This window comes from Vidua chalybeata, chromosome 8 (genome assembly GCF_026979565.1).
Source record: "Vidua chalybeata isolate OUT-0048 chromosome 8, bVidCha1 merged haplotype, whole genome shotgun sequence".
In the NCBI taxonomy this organism is placed as follows: domain Eukaryota; kingdom Metazoa; phylum Chordata; class Aves; order Passeriformes; family Viduidae; genus Vidua; species Vidua chalybeata.
The window spans coordinates 8,477,427-8,499,897 of NC_071537.1; the positions used below are offsets into that span (position 1 = coordinate 8,477,427).

Consider the following 22,471-nt stretch of genomic DNA (forward strand, 5'->3'; position numbering starts at 1 on the left):
TTAAGATGCAGCTATTTGGCAGAAGCAGCAGGGAGAACACTTTCACGTGCACTGCTAGAACACCGTACAATTTACTGTATAAAGGGCAAGATTAAGCCCTGGTGGAACACGGTATTTCCAATAAAATACTTCCATTGACTTTGGTTTATTCCAAGAAAGGATGTGGCCTGTCCAACCCAAGTCACCCAATGCTGAATTACTTTTCTAATCTACATTTCTCCTGACACTGTAAACCTCCTTCTGAAAAGATGCCAGAGACCACCTGCATTCCTTAAAGAGAAAGGGACTGGGATATATCTTGGTTGGTTTCTGCTTTACCAGATCAAGTGGCAAACATGCACATATACAAAAGAGATTTTTAAAAAAAGGTCTTTATTGATGTAATGCTCAATACTTCCATAAATCATTATTTATTTAATTCAAACAACTATAAATTTGACTTATGAAAAAAATATATGTCTCACTATGTCACAGTATTTGTAAGAAAATAAACTTAACAATTTGATAACTTGGCTTTATTTTCTCAGAAGATTGCAAGGAGTATAGAGTACATTAACTGGGAAAAGGGTGAACAACTAATTCTTTATCAGTTTAACCAAATCATTAAACTTACTTTTTTGACCTAGCTACCAACTAAAGTGAATATAAAAAGTAGAAATATAAAGATCAAGAACATAACTCTAAAACACAAAATCAAGACCGTACAGTAACTAAGAAGGCACGTCTGGTTTCTGATTCAAGAAAGCATTTCCAGTTTTGCCAAAACTCCTCACAACTAAAAGTTAAATCTAAACGTGCATTTGTTGCTGGAACATATAATTCCACCTTTTCAACATTAGATTTTAATGTTTTAAAGCCTTGTCATTATCTTTCTGATGGTTCAAAAGTTTTGAATCAACAAGCAGACATTTTTATTTCTGCAAGCAGAAGAACTGCAACACCACCGTTCAGGTTGTTCTCTCAGTCAATTGTCATTTGCAAGGCAAAGTATCTTTACAAAGGCACTTCAATATGGTACCATCCAAGTAAAATTTGCCAATCTTTTACAAAGATTTTAATTTTGATTGTTCTATTTGTTACATTTCTATATTGTTCAGGTAAATAATCTAAAAACAATGATTTTTTTATACATTCATCTTATGCTAGAATGATGACTAAATAAACTGAGTTCCAGATGGAGCACAGAGCAACCATTAGCCTTCATGAATAATGTTTACTAAAAGGAAATTAATATAGTAGACTAAGAAACACCCTTTTAAATAGCTACAAACTGTTTTACTACTGGACAAACCCATAATATGATGGTCTTTGGAAACTTCCAAGGAGGTTATGGTTCCATGAGCTAGCAGTAAATGAGAAGGAGTCTCAAGATTTTTTTGTTTTTATTCTTAATTTACAATCTGCTTTCTGGCAAAAAGCTTTATGGGTCAGGTAGCTGACTCATAACATCTTCAGTAGCCATAAATCATGACAGCCACACAAAGGGAAACCAAGACACAATAATTAGTAATAGCTGTCAGGCTGGCCCACAGCTTCTTTAAAATATTGCATATTCTCCATCCATCACATACCCCAGCTTATACAACATAAAAATCTAGTGTTACCACATTTCTGTTATTAAAAATGTGTTACTCCTGTCCAATATCACATCTCCACCCAAAACCATAGCCTGACCTTTCACCATGGGCTGCATTAAAATGCATTTTTAGAAGTAAAGTTCTTTAGTGAGCATGGAGACCACGCAGGGAATCTGCTTCTTCTCACTGAAGCGGGGATCGTCGGACTGGGACTCGAAATTCGTGGCCACCACGTAGTTGACCCGAGTGAGGATCTGCATGATCTCAAGCTGCTTTCCATGCTCATTTAGCACAGAGCACAAAGACTGCACAAACCAGGAGCCTCTTCCAGGATTTCTCCAGGAGTAATAACCTAACAAGAAAGACAAGAAAGAAAATACAGGGAGTTATTTTTGCTCTTTTGTGTGAAAGATTCTGGGCAAAGATTAACAATGCACACACAGAAAGTTGAACTCTTAACTTGTGTTACATATTACATACATACATGTTACTACTTCATTAAAGCTGAGAATAATGTATATTAACTCTCCAAACCTCACACTGCTTAAGTACCATTCTACATTTTGGCATTAGGGAATCTGCAAGAAGTAAAATTGCACAGGTTTCCTTCCAGAGAATAAGTATTGTACTGTAACTATTCCTCTTCCTGCCTTCATCACGCATTCAGCACACCAGGACATGGAAGGGCAGGATTCCCAGAACACAGTTATAGTGCCTTTGCCATCTGTAGCCTCCCTTTTCCTCTGCAGCCAGTGTAGAAGGGGTGGAAACCCAATGTACACTGGGTGTTTTGTCCATCAGTGCACAATGTATCACCAGGGGGTCCATCTCCAATCCAGTCAGTATGGATGGTGAGTTTTCAGGCTCCTACCCCCATCTTGACCCTCTTTTCCTTACCTGGAACCGTGGAATAAGCAAACAGAAAATCTGCTTCTACTGGGATTTTGTATCTCGGGTTGGCATCTGTCTCCAGGGTGTCATTGGCAGGTCCAGAGTCAGTTTGTATACCTTCATCAAATTCAGAGCCTCTGCAGGCCTGAAAGCAGAATAGAATAGAATATTTCCAGTAAGCAGAAACAAGGTGTTATAACAATACGTATTCACCAAAGTTTTTTAATGGATTCAGTTCTAAGCAGTACTTTGAATGTATTAAAAGCAGAAATGCAATTCTGGGGGATTGTAGATATTCTCAGTTCAGTCAGAGAGAAAAAGAGAAAGATTTCTGCCAGGCTAAGCCTGGGAAAAATCCAAGAGAAATGTAAACAATCTATTATCTTGTTTTCTGTTCATATTGTTTATAGATATGTTCTACCACACTGACCTAAGTCCAGTGTACCAATCAGGTGAAATGATTTTTTACTTTAAGACCAATGGAATTAATGTTCACGATGTTCTCTATAAAAGAGAGAAGTGCTTTTGAATAAACACTCTTTTGCCTTCTGAAATCGTGCGAGTCATTTCGCCCCTCCCTGGCTCCACAGCGTCAGGGGATATCTAATTATTCAGTGATCAAGTCACTAGCTAACCCTTTGAAAAATATACAAATCCTGTAAGCAGAGGGTGGCAAAGCTGTTGAGGCCGTGCATCTCAGTTGTTGGTTAACAAGTGCCATGCCAGCACTGCTTTATTCTAACCATGATTAATTTTACCAGTCTAGAGTCATTCTCAGCCCCAATTATTACTTCTGGACAATTTCTTGACAGTGGACTCCACAGGTGGGGACTCTACAGTGTGGGCAACCTGTTCTAGAGTTTGATGACCCATTACAAGTATATTGAGTTTTTAATACTTTTCCATTTATCTCTTTGATTCTTAATTTTATCTTAATCATGGGTTTAGCTAAAGGGCACACTGGGACAATAGTCCAAGTGGGTAATTTTCAGCTCTTGATCGGTAGCTTTGACTGACAGCTCTTGCAAAAGGACAGGTCTGACTGGCTTATATAAGAGGCCTGATTGCCTTTATTAAGATAATTTTAAAGTCTATAAAGTAACCATTTCAGAAGTGTAATTAGAAGAAACAACATTTTAGTAGTATGAAGAGTTTAAAACAGTTTTCACTTTGAGGATGAGGATTAATTGATAGAATAGCCTAAGGAAAACCACATCTGCTGCAACTCTTATATGTAAATAATACTATGCATTATGTAAAAAAGAGAATTCAGACCCATGATATGGCAGTTAATGTTATTTGAAACAGTTGTCTTTAAAAGTTTAACTGATATACAATTAATTACATGCTAATTTAAAATGCAATATAAATTTTTAGGCTACTGAGGAAAAGTGTTTCTTTAAGCAGTAATTTGTAGAGGCAGCCTTAATTGAAAGAGACCTGGACAGGATTATTCTTATTGAAAATTGTGTACTGTCCTTAGTTCTGTCTGCATTAAATGAGTTTATCTTTCCGCTTTGAAGTCCATATATTACTAAGAAAAAACATGTAGAAAATGACAACAATAATATTCTTTACACCTGGTAATCTCGTATATGAATTATCTTTTAAAAACAAGCAATAATTTTACCTATAGATACTTCTCTCAACACATTTTTCACCAACTTCCAGCAACATTGAGTAAGTCAAGCTACAGGGTTTTTCTAGGGCAGACAACCAACAAAGCATGTTTTCCCTGCTGCAGCAGAAGGACACTGTATTTACCTCAGGGCTATTACCTGAATGAAAAACAGTTTGGGTTTGCCTATAAGGCTTTTACACTTGTCTCCTCTGAACAGTGCAGTCAGACTCTTGATAGCCATGGGTCCATCTGTGCCATAGATGAGCCCTTCTTCCCCATGGCTTAGGAGGATACAGGCAAAACAGGCAGCATCACTGTGGTTCTCCTCGGCAGCTACAAGGCAAACACTTCTGAGTCAAAAGGAAGCCACGTTTTGAATGGAAATTATATTGAGCAGACACATTTTTCTGAGGCTAAATATACACTGGGCTCCTACTGTCAGGCATAAGAAGAAGTGGATCATCTTTTACAATGTGATGAGTATGTGGATACATCCTTCACTTGAGTCTGAGTTTAGCCCACTGGAATCAACAGGCTGAACTCCTTATCTAATATGACACAGCTCTCCACCTAATACACAGGACAAGTGCTTCACAAGAACACCGTGCATTTCTGAATTGATGTTGAGGGATGAGGTGGGGAATTAAGCCCAGTCCATTCAGAAAACAAATCCTTCATACATAAAATTATATGTGTGTGGCCTAAGCAATCTGCTCTACTTTAACCTGCTGTGAGCAGGGAGCAGATTCAGTGACTTCCAAAGGTCTGTTCCCCTCTAAATTATTCTACAATTGTGAATTTTTACCTTTCTTCAGTAATTTTTCCATATCATCACGGCTTCGGTCATGGTGTATATCAACCTCAAACCCTAAGTCTTTGAAACTCTTGGCAAGGTCTCCAGCATCTTTGTCGGTGCCATTGCGTGTGCCCATTCCTGCCGGAAAACAAAGAACATGGTTGACTGCACGTTACGCAACTCAAAATGATTCACGTGTTCAAAGGCAAATGTTTAAGTTTATCATTGATAAAATTAAACAGCCTTGGTGACATGTTTTTAAAACAATCCTCTGGCAGCACTGTGAGCAAATTGTGAGATTTTAAAAATAATGCAATGTAACACATATCTTATCCTGAAAAATGCTGGTGTGCCCCCAGCACCTTGCAGCACAGGAGCTCTAAGGATGATCCATCTCCTTTTGGTTATGCAGTAGAACACAGGCACAAAGCACCCCATGGAAAACTTTTTGAAAAGTGTCCCTATTATACCCAGTAAAAGTAACTGATACAGAATCTTTGGGGAAAACAACTTACTGTGTTTGCCAAGTGTACAGGAAAAATCCTACAAACCTGATGATAACACAAGTATTGTCTACCTTGGAACCACATGTGGTCTGGAAAGTTAAATGCAGGAGTGTGAACAGAGCACACCTACAGCTATTAGCTTTTGTAGCTCATAGCTGTAGCTCAGGGACAGAGAATTTATAACATGGGTTGCAGATGCCAAAGTTCAAATTTTAACAATATAGTTTTAAACTCTGGAACAAAGGTTTAGTTTGAAGTTGTTACAGCAAGGTGACACGGTGTTTGAGACATATACTGAAAAGATGTTGAAAAGAGCCATTGTAGTTAGAGAACAGAAAAAGTTTTAGGAACAAGTATTTATCAAAAAAGATAAAAACATTCATTAAAATTCCATGTCCTAAAAATGGAATACTTATTGATTAAAGAAAGTATAAAAATTCTGTGGTCTGTAATGAGTATCATCAAAGAAAGAACATTACCTGTTTTGTCTTCAAAATTTTTGTTGTTTATAATAATACATTTGCCAACTTTCTTGTAATCCATATTATACTGGAATGTGGGTGTAACAATTCGGTATTGATTACTGAGGGGGGGCTTTGGCTGCTCTTCTTCTCCATTCTTCCTTTTTCTAGGTGAACCAAATGAAATTATTGTTAGTGACCAGTCACATGCATGGCCTATTTACCGTAATTCAAACCACTCGTGCAGCCCTGCCCAATGTTTCTCCTTCCCTAATATTTGTTTTTTTCATTTACATTTTGGATTGAGGCACAAAAATCTTGTGATTTCCATGAAGTGATTACTGTGTGCGGATGGAGTCTGATGGGGTGAAATAACTCTGGAGTGAACTGCAGCCAACAGCAGGACACAGATCCTGACCCAGAGATAAAACAAATGGCCTACACGAAGTGAGGCTGGCAGTAACCTTTTGCAAACTCTTTCTGGACATATTTTACTTTTACTGTAAGTAATTAATGTAAGAGCAGACAGATTTCCCATAGCAGCTATTTCAGGAACATGAAGATATGCAGTTTACCCAACTGTGTGATTTGTTTACTGAATCACCATTATCCCTGAATTTTGTGCAGATTAAGACTAAGAAGTAGGTAGTTTCTACTGATAAAGGTTACAGATGTGAACAAGTCACGTGCTAATTTGGTCTGCCAAGCAGCAGTCTGAACCTATGCAAAAACCCAAGCACATTTCAATGTAATCACTGATACCTGAACTTCATGTCAAATAAACCTAAGAAAAAACAAGTCAAACTATTACAATAATTATGTTAATGGGTTATATTAATAAATCTTCTCTGGTTATATGACTATGTACTGATCTTTTTGCTGTGTACTGGAGTCTTACACTGGATTAGAAAGAGATGCCAAGGGACAGTACAGACATTACTCACAGATTTAATCTAAATAAAGTATTAATACCAAATCAATTACAGCTAGCATGCACACCTGATGTACAAGCATGGAACTCAGCAGTACTTGCTGAGTACAGGTGGACTTTTTGGTCCAAGAAGGTAGCTTCAGGTGTGGTTAAGATTTTCTCAAGCAAAACTGAAGCCAATAAGAGCCTATAAGGAGTCTAATTCAATCCCAGAATTATAAGCAAGCTTTGGAGCCAGCCCACTTAAAAACAATGCTCAGGAAAGGGCAGAAGAAGCTATTGGCACCTCTCTTATTTGTTCCAGCATCCAGCTTCCAATAGTATTTACTGCTGATGTCTGAGAGGAAAACAGAAATTACTTTCACAGCACAAAGAACTGTATAATACAGTTTGGTTATAACAACATCAGATTTTTCCTATAACCTCAATTAATTTAAGTGCTTTCACTATTCTCATCCTGACAGCTTCCTAAGGAATTATTATTTTATTTGCTTCAATAATAACCTGTAGACATGAGACTGCTATGAATTGATTAAATGTTGTTTAGGTAATCTATTTTCTTACCTGCCTGATTTAACAATGGTTGTCTTTTAGCTTTAAGTGTCCTCTTTTTTATTACTAAAGGACAAGATCAATTGGAATCTATAATAAACCTTCTTTAAATGATTCATCATGTATAAATGCTACTGCAATTCAATTTCAAAACAGCTTCTTATCTTTGAGTGGCTTAACATTCTATTATGAAGGGCCAAATTAAAGAGCTGCACCTGGCAGGCTTCCATTATACTCTTTTTACATGTGACCATCTTAATATCATGTCCTCTTTTAGACTTCCCTTAGGGACTGAAAAACAAGATATTGAACCATATCTACTTGAGGATTATGTCTGGAAATACAGGGGTTTTTTTCTGACAAATTGCAAATATGGTTATTCTCCTTGCATATGCTTCTTGAGGGCTCTGGAAGCAATAATCAAATATGCTTTGCCTCAAGAAAAGTCTTAACCAATTCTTTACTAATTCTTTTAAAGAATCAGTCAGAGCTGTATGATGCTGGTATTACATTTGACTTTCAAAGAGATTTTGGATTCTTATTTTAACCTAAAATTCCCCCTGGTCCTCCATCACCAGAGAGTTCTTTGTCAAAGAGAGAAAAAGAAATTTCAGAACAACAAATAACCACTCAGGTCCATGAAGAGGCATTTCCTCAGCCCACAGGTTCCAGTTTCTACAGATTTATCTGGCTCCAGTGATTTTCTGAAAAAGTCGTTCAAACAGTGCCTGCTAGAGACAACAGGATATTTTCAAGGGGATTGTGCACACATTTCTGTTTAGGTCCAACCCATGAACAGCTGTCAACACTCAAGAATGGACCCATTTGAGCAGTATCATGTTTGCACTGTCTGCTATTCTAAAATGCTGGAAGTGACCAAATTCCAGCCCAGGAATCAGGCAGCCACGTTACCCTAGAAAAAGCCCCACTGAAAATAGCAGCAAGGGTTAAGTGGCACAGCAATGTAGCCACGCAACTTCTCTGAAACCACTTCACTCCCAAGTTCAATAGTTTGCACTCATTCATGCAGAAATACTCGTGAGTTTAAGGGATGTAATTCCTGCTGCTGGAATTCTCAAGAGCAGCCAGAAGCTCTGTGCCAGTCAATGGCAAACACCACAGACAAGCCTTGGCAGCACATTTCCCCATTTCTTTACACAGGACACTGTGGTTTTAGTCTATTGATTCCTCCCAAGCTGAACAGGTTAATGTGATACTCAGTGTGGTTACGCCTATCACTTCCTTACTGGCAGACAATAAAAAGGTCCAGAAATCTTTTGGCATCAGTCCAAACTGAATGAATAAGAGAGTAAAGGCTGTGGATTATACTTAGCCTGAAATTATTCTTGGAATATTCTGGTTCCTCTGCCAACATAGCATAATATAGGAACTGCCTGACTGGACTACATTGACAGTATAATGTCCAACATTTTAGATTCCATTAGTTAGCTAATGATAACTAATAAAGTTATAAGTAAGTAATAATCAGGCCTTAAGAGAAATCTCCTGTCACTGACAGGCTGGCTTATGATTGAAAGCCTAAATCTTTTTTTCTGAACTTTCAACTGGAGACCAGCTAATATAAATGTTTACTGCTGTTCTTACTAAGCTTTCTAATTACTGCATTTTCCAAAAGGGTTTCCACAGATTAGTTATATGCTGTTATAAAATGTTTTAAACTATGTGCCCTCTGCTCGATTTCTTTCTGCTTCTCTGACATCTAGTGTCTTTAATTTCCCTCTTTTGGGATTCAAACTTGCCTGGACTAAACAGAAAGTTGAATTTCATGACTGTTTGCTCCTTCTTCAGGTCTTAATTACAGCTGTGCTGTTATTCCTCACTCCATTAGTGGTCACTGATCTTTCCCTTACACAGAAATATTCTCCCCATTATTGCCATTATATTTCATACATGTATATTTTATGTTCTCTCCCTTTGGTCAAAAGTTCAGAAAAACTGAAACTCCACTCTGGCACTCTCATATAGCTTGCACATTTTCACCCTCACTATGTCTCTAAATCCAGGCCTTAGGCTCACCAACTGCATATTTGGGAATGTGATTTCATCAAATCTAGACTCTGAGAAAATCATTATTATCAACTTCTCACTTTTCAAATATAAAACAAAAGTTATCTATTCTGGCTATCATTTTGTTACTGAACTTTTAAATAGTAGTAAAGTGTTTTATCATCATGAGTGGCTAAAATGCTGCCAAAGTCAATGCTGCCAAAGTCAGAGTAGTGGACTTGATCATCTAAAGGACTGCTACCTATCACAACAAACCTTTTCTCTTATATTTGGAATAAATTATTGTTTCAATGTGGTTCAAGATTTAAGGATAAAAATACCACTGACAGCATTTAACTATACCTAAAGATTATTTAGAAAAAATAAAGCAGTGTCTCTTAGCAGCTGTGATTTTCTCTCTTTTGACTTCCTTTCTACTTGCACCTTCCTCCATTCCTGCTGCTGCCATATATTAGTGTGGCATACCAACATACTAAGAATCCATGTGCAGGACAAAGGCTTCCTTTTGCATTGTCTTTATTCATCTAGTATTCATCTACTCCTCTGCCTGCCTATTTAAGTGACTGTTCTTTTCCAGGGAGAGTTTTTCAAAATAAACTCTAAAAATGGTATTACAGAGGGATATCCAGTTTTTAAAGAAAGCTATAGTCCCCTTCTCTCCCAAGAAAATTAGAGCCTTTTATTGGTGTACTGAAAAATGTAAGCAGATTAAAAAATTCTACAATTCTATACTATTTAATTTAAGGGAGCTGACCTTCAGAGATGGGTGGAAAAGGCCACACTGATTCCATTCATTTCTATTTGAAGTAAACCCACAAAAGGAGAGAACTGTGTCTTACTCTGCTCTATGCAGTTCAGTAAACCTCACCTTTCCTTGATAAGGAATATGTCAAAACACTGACAGCTTTACTCTGGCTTCCTTCTTTTATGCAATGTGCAATATAGTTTTTGAAAAACTGATAACATGTTTTGGATAAAAGGAAAATTTGCCCTTGAAAACATGGTGTCTTTGCAAAACACATCACTTCAGTATTCCTTCTGGAGTCCAAATGCTTTTTTGGCATTGGTGAATAGTTTTATTCTGGTTTCTGTCACATTCTCAGCCTTTCTGTTGAGTCTGGGTAAGATTAGAGCAGTGGACAGTACAAACATTCTCAGGTAATCCACTGACACCCTCCAGAACTTTCATACACTTAAGTGTTGTGGGATGCAAGGTGTCTTAAATTGCAATGCTCTGTGATCTGTTACAAACAACTGAGATGTTTCCCTTAGGACTTTTGACATTTGGCTTCATTTTGGCTTCTTTGCAGGCTTCATTTGAATAAGTTTCCCATTAAGTTATAGCCTTGTGGGGGGCACGGGACAATGCATTAGTTCTAAGGCCTCTTAATAAACTTACATAGCCTATATTGCTTCTTTATTTTTATGCAGATTGTGTGGCTCCGTGTTGCTCTTTTTGCCTAAAACCCCTCACTCTCCTTCCATTGTTGCATGCACAGTATAAACTGTGTTTGTGACTACTGCTCATCACAAATGCTGTTTACTCTCCTGGGGAAAAATCCTGGACTGGACTTAGTTATATTAAAAGATAGTGAAAGGACAGACAGAAAACAATGAAAATGCAAATAAGATTGTGTTTGAATTCATAAGGCATCCCCAAGCTATGTGCAGTAAAACTGAGTGTGCTGAAGATTAATTTACATTTATTAATAAAAAAAAAAAGAACAGAAAGCAGAATTTATAAATTAGCTAAAACAAGGTTCAATATTTTGTTCTAAGTTTCTACCTTAGCCTCAATAATTAGTGGTCTGATGTGGGCTCCATAATTCATACTTCTGAAGCTTTCTGATAACCATGCATTAGGATCTCTTACTTCTGCATAAACTTCTCTTCAGACTACCAGCTTTAATACTTTTATTCAGCTTTAATACCTTTATTCCCTCTAATTTAACTGTATTTAATACATCTCTAATTACTGTACACTCTCCCCACTTTGATTTTTTTTAATCTTGAACCCTGTGGGCAATATCAAGCAAAAGACACTTGTTAAACCTGACTAGAGCTTTTTAGATCTTGAGTTCTCTAAGCCACACTCTTTGTTCTTTGTCAGATCTGTTTTGGTAGTGTCACACAGATTTAGAACTGCATGCAAATAACAGATTATCCTATTGCCTTTTTTCATTAATATTGCATCAGGCTGGCAGAACAGCAACATTTCTGGACAAGAAGAATGTGTCACTATTTGAATTGTCTTTCATAAAAATGAATATTTCTTTGCTGTTAAAAATCAGAAAGCATAAATTACATGGGATAAAGTCTAAACCACAAGGACTAGACCAAATACTAAAACTGCATTACAGTGCACTTGAAAGTGCATACTCAGGCTTGCAAATTATGTGCCTTGAGAGAAACTGAAAGAAAAAGCTTAACAGCTGAAACAGAGGTCCCCTGAGGAAAAAGGGGCAATACAAACTGTATAGGAGGAAGTTCAAGTAAGCACTGAACACTTTCCCTATTAGCAAACGTTAGCAAAGGACTGCTGACTTTGATAGATGAGCACCAATAAAATCACCAGTCTTCAGAAGGTTATTTTAAAATATATTCCAGATAGATGTCAAAAGAAAACTGAAAAAAAAAATCTAATATTAAAGTCAGGATATTTTCCACACAATAGAAAGTCTTCATTTAGCAGAGAGAAGAAAAGTGATCCTACAAAACTGCACATAGAAGTTCCCCAAAAGGCATTTAAACCTTACATTACCTTAATTATTTCACCTACATTGCTTACCACGGCACACAGATGTCTCACACAAAAGGCGTGAAAACTGACAGCTGCAATTTAGAATAGCAAACATAAACAACACAATACCACACACACATACACACACAAAAAAAGTGTTCCTAGATTTCTGTTCCCTGTCACGATCTTGTTTCATCTGTTAAAGAAATTAAAAATTTCAGTAGAAGTTCATATTTATTGATGATATATGAGGTCTGTGCTGCCCTTGCCTATTTATATATTGCTTTGCTGAAATGTCTAAACTTTGAAAGTAATTTTTGGGAATGAGTGGAATAAAGGGAAATGGCCAGTGTGCCTCCTGGAACACCACAGCCTCCAACAAACACACTCCACTTTCCTCCTGGGAGCAACAGGACTGCTCAGGCAATGAAATAATGCCTTTAAATGTTCTCAAGAACAGGGCCATAGGAATTAATTAGCCTTCAGCTTCTTTCTGAACTGCCCATTAGCTCATGACTTCTTAAGGGCATCTTTGGAATCAGACTGGCAGCTGACGAAACAAAGCCAGTTTGAAGGCCAACAGAGACAAAGACTTTTCTTTGAATGAACCTGAAGTTAGGAACCTACTAGGACAGTATCTCTTGTTCATCTGGAAGCTCATGTCACAGGCCCTTCAAATAATTGTAAACACAGTAATTTTGAACAGAAAATATTGCTGTAGCAGTATCAAAAGAAAGGAGTTAGGCAAACAGTGTGTTTATTTACTTGAACTTTCCAAGATAATACTAGAGCTGGGAAGGACCTAAGCTATCATTAAAAAAAATTCTTTCCAAGACTGGACTGAGTTCATTCATCCAAAAAACCAATGTCATACTAAAAACGTACTTTTGTTCTTGATATGACATATGAAACAGTACTGTTACAGATTTCACAGAAAATTTGCAGAATAAACTGCTTCAATTTATTTAAAGAAATCATGGCATTTCCCTAAATTTCTTAATATCACATCTGAGAGTACAAGACAGAATAAATATATTTATTAAGACCATATGCTAGCTATGCTTTGCCCATTTAACTTGATGAAAGGTATTAAACAAACCAAAATGAGTTGTGCTTCTGCTGTTGAATAACTTTGGGAAAGTAACTCTGTATTTCTTGGTCTCAGTTCTTCCATCACAAAATGAAGTCTAAAGAAATGTATTTCATACAGCAATGCAGATCATGTGGCTTCTTTCCAGGGGGAGGGTCATACAAAAACTGATGCCCCGTGTTCCAACCAACTGAGCCAATCTCAGGGGCAATCCTGGGCCATGTGCTCTGGGATGATCCTGCTCCAGCAGGGAGCTTGGACAAGATGACCTACTGTGGTCCCTTCCAACCTGACCCACTCTGGGATTCTGCCCAGTAAAGTGGAGAATAATTTAAAAATTTGTATTTTGTCCATCTGTGCAATGCTTATGTCTAGAGTGTCTGGCTTTGCTTACTGACAGGTGCCTCCTGGAAAGAAAATGCATGAAACAAACCATCCTTACTGTAAAGTTATTATCTACATTCTTATTGTAAACTTCCACTATGGAGGTTTACAGTGGATCTCAGTCCAGAAACAAATTCCTTACTTTGATTACTTCACATTAGTTTCTCTGAAGAGAGAACAATGCTTGTGCCTGTATGACTATTTAACATCAATTGAAACACTGAATACATTTTCAATACCTCATTATAAGACATTTTTGAGACCCTAAGCTACTCTTGTAGCTTTTTTGTTCCACTTTAGTTTCAGATCCATCTCCAAATAGGAGAGAGAATCTTCTCTAAAAATCTGGAAAACTGAGAAACTCAGTCCAAGATAACTCAGAGTATAATGAAAGAGTTGAGCTGTTTGAAAGAACAAGCCTCAGACTACAACTTCTGGCATGCTTTGCAAATGTTTTTTTGAAGTTCTGATAGTTAATCTAAATATGCCTTCCTGTCTTTTTAAGTATGTGTTAGTGATGGCCTTAACTAATGCAAATCAAAACCACAACTGCAATTTAATTTATTATATACAAATGAAGCAGAACAAGTGCATTGGGACTAAGCCAGCTGCACTTTGGACAAGAAGTTTCAACAGACAAATATCTAATATTGTCCACATTTCACAACAGTTAAAAAAAGACAAAAGTAAAAAAAGAAACAGGTAGCAGTGCCCTAGTTTTGTGCACTTAATATTTTAGGGATCACTCACAGATCACATGACAATTTTGTGGTGTGATGCCTGCAAAATACAGTTCTAAACTCCCAATCATCACTTTGTAATTGAGATTCAGCTTCCCAATTAGCTGCATTTTATCTGCCACACAGGCCTCACAATACTGAATGCAACATAATAGCCAAAAAACATTCAAAAGGTAAATTTTTACAAATAAAGAATTTTGCTTGCTGAAAGGCTTTCTGCTCATTTCTAGAAAACCTGCACATCCATACCTTCCATGGGTGTTCTGGAAACTGAAATCTTGCATGATCATGCCCTAGGCAGTATAATGTACACAGGCAACTGATAATTATATGCAAAAAAAGGTGAAGGTTCTTTTACCTTTCATAGGCACTAAGAGAAATTAACAGGTACATATGGATTGCTTGGAAAATGACTCAAAATAAAGCAAGCCTTCCAAACACTAATGCTCAGAGAACACTCTGGCAATGATTAGCAATTGCAAAATGCCAGTGGAGCTAGGATTAGCTAAACAGAACTGTTTTATGGTATAAACTCATGATTTTTCCTTCCAGAGAAGGAAGGAGGTGAATAACATTCTACAGTACCTTGGCTCATCATCAAATGGAACTCCACACTGCATCTGAAAACAGCTTCAGCTTGTCCTCAGGAGCAGGTCTGGTGTTCTCTGGCAATGCTAGGAGCCCACCATGCTCGGGGTTGCATTGCAGAGAGAACAGGATGCTCTGTGTGCTCAGGCCCAGCATTCGCCTGTGTCAGCAGTGGGTCACGCTGGACTCTTCTGTTCTGTGGGGCCATTCAAAGCCCCCGAGCCATCACCCTGCCAGCTGAGGTCATGCAGCCTGAGCTACCTTTGCTGACAAGCAGAAAACATGCTCCCATCACTCATTCTATCTCTATTCCTGTGTAAGAGTACAGGAAAATAGATTTTGAGATGGAGGTAGGACAGCAGACTTCACCTCTTCCTTCTGTCAAAACCTGATCCACCATTGCTACAATATTTACACAATGAATGTTTCTGGCAAAATAATGCAAATTAACATGCATAGTTTACAAACCCTCTCTATTACAACTACTTCCTACATATTTACCCTCAAGCAGTTTTTGTTTATTATAAATTTGGCTTAAATTTGTTTGGATTGCTCTGAAAGCTTAAACGTCACACTGCAAAATAACTGTCCTCCAAATTCTGTATGACACAACCCAGAGTTTGTTGTAATGAAGGAAATAAATTACTACACTAAGAAGTAATTAGGATACTTGACTGTGATTACTTCAGATACAGTTCCTGGATAACCCAGTGTTTGCTGTACTTCACATTAAAAAGGCTCTAAGGAGACTGGAAACAAATATTGACTGTGAATCAATGAGCTCTTGTAATATAGACTAAATTCTATTTCAGGATACTTGGGCTTTTCCTATGAGGTACATGCAGAAAGCATCCAAGGGAAAGTACAAGCACTGGCCACTGAAATCAATGAGTTTCCACTCATTGTTAAATACTCCTGCAGTGTTCTCCAGAAGCTGAGTTCCAGACCTAACAAAAATTGCTCTAACAAAACAACAACAACAAACCCCCAAAACACAGACACACACAAACATATATACACAAAAAACCCCAACCAAATCCCCCAAACAAACAAACAAAACAAAACCAAAAAACCCCAAAACAACCTCTGACTTCAAAAAAGAGCAATAAAAATGAAATATCCCTGTTGTTCTTTGTTACAATCTCTTAATTGTCTTTGTAGGAACTTTTCCAGACTATAAATTACTTCTGAAATTTTATGTTTGGTGCTTTCAGGTGAACATAAACAATTGATATTGTTTACCTTGTGCTAAGCAGAACAAGCAAACTCCAAACAAAATTAAAATTATATTGTGATAGATTTTGGAGCTGTGACAGCAAAAGGAAAGATCATCACCCATTTACAGGACAAACTAAGGCACACAGTGACTTCCTTAGAGACATTAAGGAAACATGAGGCTGAAACAGGAGGTCAGCTCAGACTTCTGAGTTGCAGCCCAGAACATAACTTCAGAGAATGATTCATCAGCTGTTATTTGCTTTAAAGTAGCTTGCTATTTTTAGTCTATCTAAGGATAAAAGAGATACTTTTCTTAGCACTATTTATTTTGAAAAATCTGTAATATTCTGACACTGAAAATCATGTAACAGAATGGACAACTCTGGAAAACATATATATCTGCATCAGTGTGAAGCTGTTCTTCATAAAATTTCTACCTGAAAAGGAGCTTCTTTTACAAATCAATATAAAAACAAGCTGTTGGTAATCCCCATTCAGGCACTTATGGGCTGGCCTTGATGATCCTTGTGGGTCCTTCCAATTCAGAATGCATGTGATACAGTGAAAAGTGGATGGAAAATAGATCCCCAAAAGACAGAGGGACAACAGAAAAGCTTAACTGAAAGAAAGACAACTCCCTATACCTGTTACAACTCCAGACCTGAGGTTCAGCTGAGGATGAATCTCAAAAATGAATATTTATTCTTTGAAGGACAAAGTTATTTATGTTGAGAAATATGGCTGTACTGACACAAGGGTGATGAAGTTAAAACAGACAGCCTTTGGTAACATCTTTGCTTCCTCACTTTGATGTTCTGCAACCCAAATAAACACTGTACACATGAAATAAAAAGGTATATATCCCTGAATCTTTTTAATCTAAATACTAATTTACAAACCTGGTAGATATCTTAACTACATAACTATCACAACCATGGAACTGCAGAAGGTGAGAGGCACACTGGCATTTCCAGGAAACTTTCAAATTACTCTAAAGTCTCAAACTTTAAAGTGTTGTGACTTGACAGAAAGAAATATCTTACAGATATTTTGGATTTGCAGTGTTAAACAGCTAAAATATTCTTGGTGACTACATGCCCCACAAAACCTCTGAAATTTCTTAGTTTTTACTTTTTACTTACAATCCATTTTTTACTTACAATCCATCTAAAGTGTCTGCAATGAGGGCACTATAGAATCACACACTTCCATTTGTTACTAAGAATTTGTAAAGATTTCTGAATATTTAAATTGTGTTTTCTGTTTCCAGATGAGAAGGAGCATATTGACTATAAAACAAGACAGTAGGGCTGGAGCAGATAAAAGCAATCAGATGATAAATGGTTCTATACAATTAAATTAGGATAAAACTGGTGCCTAGACACTACTAATAACAAAACTCTTCTGCACTGTTTCTTCACTGAAGCCCACAAGCAGTCAGGATTTTTCACAGTGCAAATACAAGCCTACAAAGCCTTGGGAATTTCTGGATGCAGCTTTTCAAAAAAACCTAACTTTAATTAGGATTAAGAGAAATATTAACTCTACTTAGCACAGTGCAATTTTATTCCATTTCATGTTGCATGAGCTTTCTGGATGCTAAAATGCATTTGCTGCTATCAATCTCCCTAATGGAGGTCCCTAATAAAAGATAAAAGACACCAAATGAAGATATTAAATCATCCTGTGAAGAAGCGAGACTGTATTTAAAGCCTTGAAAGTGTAAAAGGAGCACAGATAGCATAGTAAAAAACCCCAAACTCATATGGGAAAAATTCTATTAGCTAAAAAAATAAAATGCATATTTGAAATCCTTAGCTGAATCTTTTCTTAAACAGGTCTTAAACTTTTTTTGGTGTGCAGCCTTGCCAGAATGTGTCTTGATATTTTTGCTTTCTGGAACACAACTTTTTGCTCAGCACAGCCCATTTTTTGTTCTTTTTGCAGTAGACAAAATTAATCCCCTCCTGCCATCTAGTGGCTAAATAAAAACCCGGAGCCAAACACGGCTGGCAGATTGAATCCAAAATTTCTTCCAACTCTCTTCCCCACCAGACAGTTTTTCTCACCAGTATTAGCTATGTATTAGCACTTTTCCAAAGAGAAGGAAATATGTAGAACACAATTCCCCTAAATCGTTGAGATATCAGAAGAATCTGCCCATCCTGGCTTGTTCTGAGCCTCGTGGCCTCCTTGGTACAGCAGCCTCACAGACTTCTCAGAGAGAAATGTGCTGTAGTGAGTAAGATTTTAATTTACTTCTAGTTACTGCTGTGACAAGGCAGATCTCCAGTCACAGCCAGAGAGTGGCAAATTGAAGCTGTGAGGCTCCTGGAAACAGCTGGTCTTTCTGCACAGCTTTGAATTTGGCTTCTCACTGCTCTGTTCTCTCCAATTAAAATTAATGTGCTTATGTAACATCACAAGTTACTTGTTTTCCTATTGAACTTAGTACATGAAATGCAGTGAAGAATTTCATTGAGAGTACTGCACAACTGGCAAAGACTGGGTTGATAAAATAAACCAAAAAAAGGGACAATAAAATCCTAGTCACAATAAAATCCTAGTCACTCCAAAGCTTTCTAGGCACCTTATTTAAGATGCATTACTTCATGTTGTCAAAATGAAGCTTTGGCAATCAAGACAGAGAGCCACACTGGTTCAAGTTCAAGTACATCTAGCCTGGTATCTGGTACTGACTAGGAATGAGTCTGAAAAAAACAAACAGAAGAAATTGGATACAGAATATATTCCCACAGAGACGTGACTTAGGAACATCTTCACCAAAGATGCTAACATCTGGAATTTTCTTCCACACATACATCTAGTCTCTTCTGAATTTACCTAAAATCTTGACATCTACATATCCCCTGGCTGCAGTGACATTCTGCACTATGTTAAAATTACACCTTAATGCTTGTCTTAAACCTACTGCATGAACTTTTCATTGGATGTCCCCTAGATTCCCTGCCAGGAACAAAGAATGATCATTCTCCCCTCACTTTCTCCTTTATTACCATCATAGTTTAGATCAGATCCCATTTTCCTTTATCCTCTCACATTCCTCCCCTATCTTCCTTCAGACCAAATACTTTTAGTTTCCGTAGGACAAATACATTAATTGTCAAGCACCTCATTACTCTTTAAGAAATCACTACTTTCTTCAAGAAACTCTATTAGATTTCTCAAATGTATTTTTTTCTACAAAATCTAAGTTGAATTCTCTCAACTACCTCATATTTAATCTGAGCAATTTTTTACTTCTAAAGAAAAATGTTGTAAATTGCATCTTCAAGGAATTCCCAAAAGATGAATGCCTCAAACTGATGAATAGCCAAATTATTTTAAATATTTCTTATAGAAAAAGTAATAGAAATTCTGATTATTGCCTTTTCTTTGGAAATTATTAACTTTGAGTTGCATAATTTAATAATAGCATTAGCATATTGCCTTTTATAAAGAAGACCAGATCAAATATCAAAACATACATTCTATAAAGTTGAAAAGAAACCTTTGAAAAAATATTTGACAAGATTTAGAAACAAATGTTACATTTGTCTATTTGTTAAAATTAATAATACACATACATATCATGAAACATATTTGAGGAATGATAAAATGAAACAGAGAAAGTACAGTGATTTGCTTAACAGCACATCAAAAGTCTTCTAAGACTAAAGCATTTTCATTTCTCTCACAGATTTGTTACCCCTATTAAACTCATAGAATAAACAGAAAAAATAAAAGTATTTTTGCCATGTACTCTCTGAATTATACTGCTCACTTTAATGTAAATTTCCAATAGTAAAAAAAAATCAAAACCTCTCTGCATTAAACTTTGCATCAAATATCTCTTGCAAAATCTCACTAAATCCAATGTGAAGTAACCATTTGCTGACATTCAACAGTATTTATAAACTTTGCATGTTCATTTTTCATTTTTTTTCATTTCTAATCACATTTATACAGTGTTTTCAGGAGTACAGGTGAGCAGTAAATAGTTCTTGCTTCCCACTGATTTAATGAAAGTAAGTTTATGCTTCAGTGAGACTACTATGCTTTAAAATTAAAGGCTTTTAATGTATTCTGTAAGGGGTTACATCTCTAGACTTGGTGAGGCTTCTTTGTGCTACAACCTAGATGGCACATCCAGGCTTTAAAGTAACTTAGGCAGTCAGCAGGGGATTCCAGTGATGCTGGAGATTAGCTGAGCTGAGTGCAGTAAAATAGATAATTAATGGCATATTCAATTCCCAGCTCCACCAAAGGTCAATGTTTAAGATGTGGGACTGTAATTGATGCTAAATGAACTTGGTGGTCTCTTAGCTGCCAAATAAAACTTATGGGAGATATTATATGTTTCCCTTTAGGGGATATTATAAAGAAATGCTTTAAGGTGCAGACAAGATACATTAAATTCATACAACATGAACCACCTTTCTATCCAGATCATCAATAACATTGTGGACATGGCAAACTGAACACCAAATCAAGCCTTTTTGTGTTTATTTGATTAAAAGGGTACCATGGCAGCTGATCCAACAACAAAAACAGGAGTACAAATAGGAACTTACTTTGTAAAAAGTGAGAACCTGCTGCTTCTGTCTGGCCTTGCATCAACTGCATCACAGCCATCTTCATCACCTCCCTGTCCAGCAGAGAGATCATCATGCTGATCCTCTGACATCTGCAAATGAAAGTACAAGAATGTAAGTGTCCCTCAGTGAGCACTGACATTTTAGAGATACTTCTATGAACCAGATTATTTATGGTCTGGTTTATAGAAGATACATGTGAGGGTTTTAGTCAGTTTTATTGTATAATACTTCCTCAAGAAAGAGTGGCTACAGATTTCTGGACCTGAATTGCTGTGGCATTGCACATGTTCAGCCATCTCTATTTTCTTGTGCCAGTTACGAAAAGGAACTTGTCTAACATCACTCTCAAAAAAGCAGATTACAGTAAAATCAAAAATAATTCTATAGTGAAAGATCACAGAATCATAGAATACAATTATAAAATAGAATCAGAATATTCTGAGTCGAAAGGGACCCCTGGGGTCATCAAAGTCCAACACCTGGCCTACACAGGGTAGTCCCAAGTACCCTGCCATGTGCCCAAGTGAGCTGTCCTCATCCCAGATAGTTTTCCATGGTCTGGAAAGAAGCATGTTGGGATGAAAGCAAGGGCTCCTGTGTTTTCATTTGCATATACATAGTCAGATGCGTATAAGTGAGAGAGTCCTGTGTATTTCCCATGGATGGCTTTAATTCAATCACTAAGCAGTTGGGAAACCACAGCAGAACGATCTGCGCCAGCTCAGCAGAGAGAAGCGCAGGGCAGACGCAGACCTTCACTCGGGGTGGGATGCACTGAAACATCTGGTCTCTGCTTCCAGACTTTCATCAGGAAATTAGCAGCGATTCCTGCCCCTTTCCCATAGTTAGACAGATTAAATTTGCTTTTATCACCCATTTGCTGAGAAGAACACACGTTTACCACGAAACCACCCCGGACACCTGGCAGCAGCAGCAGCTCAGAGCCCACCAGTGGCTCCACGGCTGCACCACCCGGCCGGGGAGCGGGGCGCTGGCAGAGGTTTGGGAGCTCCCCGGCTGTAAGAGCAGCTCCCAAAGCCGGGTCCAGCCTCGGCTTTGGCGAACGCACTCGCACAAAGGGGAAGCGGAGCGGGCAGGCCGCGGGCGGCGGTGCCGGGGAGCAGCGCGGGGGCCGCAGGGCAGCGGAACGCAGCAAGGAACGCGCAGCCCAGGGGAGGGAAGCAGGGCAGGGAGCCGGGCAGCGGGGCCGGGGCAGGCAGGGGCAGGGGAAGGGCTGGGAAGAGCCCGCGGCTTGCCTTGCCGCTGGGTCCGGCCGCGCGGGAGCGAAAGCGAAACTTAACGGGAAACTTAAAGAAAAGGCGGGCGGTGCTCCCGGGGCGGTGCCGGGGCGGGGCGGGCTCCCCTGGCGTGTCCCTGTCCCCATTGCTGACCCTTGTCCCCATCGCTGACCCTTGTCCCCGTCCCCATTGCTGACCCTTGTCCCCATCGCTGACCCTTGTCCCCGTCCCCATCGCTGACCCTTGTCCCCGTCCCCATTGCTGACCCTTGTCCCCATCGCTGACCCTTGTCCCCGTCCCCATTGCTGACCCTTGTCTCCGTCCCCATCCCTGACCCCATCCCTGTTCCCGTCCCCATCGCTGACCCCATCCTTGTCCTCATCGTTGACCCTTGTCCCCATCCCTGACTCTTGTCCCTGTCCCCATCACTGACCCTTGTCCCCGTGCCCATTCCTGACCCCATCCCTGTCCCTGTCCCCATCCCTGTCCCTTGTCCCTGTGCCCATCCCTGA

The 22,471-nt window shown here is 38.3% G+C and overlaps 1 protein-coding gene across 1 annotated transcript; it reads right to left on the reverse strand.

Moving 5' to 3' along the window:
- Window positions 1–355: 355 nt before the first annotated feature.
- CASP7 (caspase 7) lies at window positions 356–20,810 on the reverse strand. Its single transcript, XM_053949751.1, has 6 exons — window positions 20,698–20,810; window positions 5,871–6,019; window positions 4,895–5,023; window positions 4,247–4,422; window positions 2,475–2,613; window positions 356–1,929 (listed from the first exon to the last, which is right to left on the reverse strand). Exons 1-6 carry the CDS (start codon window positions 20,808–20,810, stop codon window positions 1,706–1,708), a joined length of 930 nt encoding a protein of 309 aa, XP_053805726.1. The 3' UTR covers window positions 356–1,705.
- Between the last annotated feature and the right edge of the window lie 1,661 nt (window positions 20,811–22,471).

Excerpts from the sequence above, each read along its gene's own strand:
- CASP7 (XM_053949751.1), bottom strand. The coding sequence starts at position 20,810 with ATGTCAGAGGATCAGCATGATGATCTCTCTGCTGGACAGGGAGGTGAT. Across the intron at positions 4,423-4,894 it reads GGAAAAATTACTGAAGAAAG|CTGCCGAGGAGAACCACAGT; the intron begins GTAAAAATTCAC and ends TTTGCCTTGTAG. Across the intron at positions 2,614-4,246 it reads CCAAACTGTTTTTCATTCAG|GCCTGCAGAGGCTCTGAATT; the intron begins GTAATAGCCCTG and ends TTCTGCTTTCAG.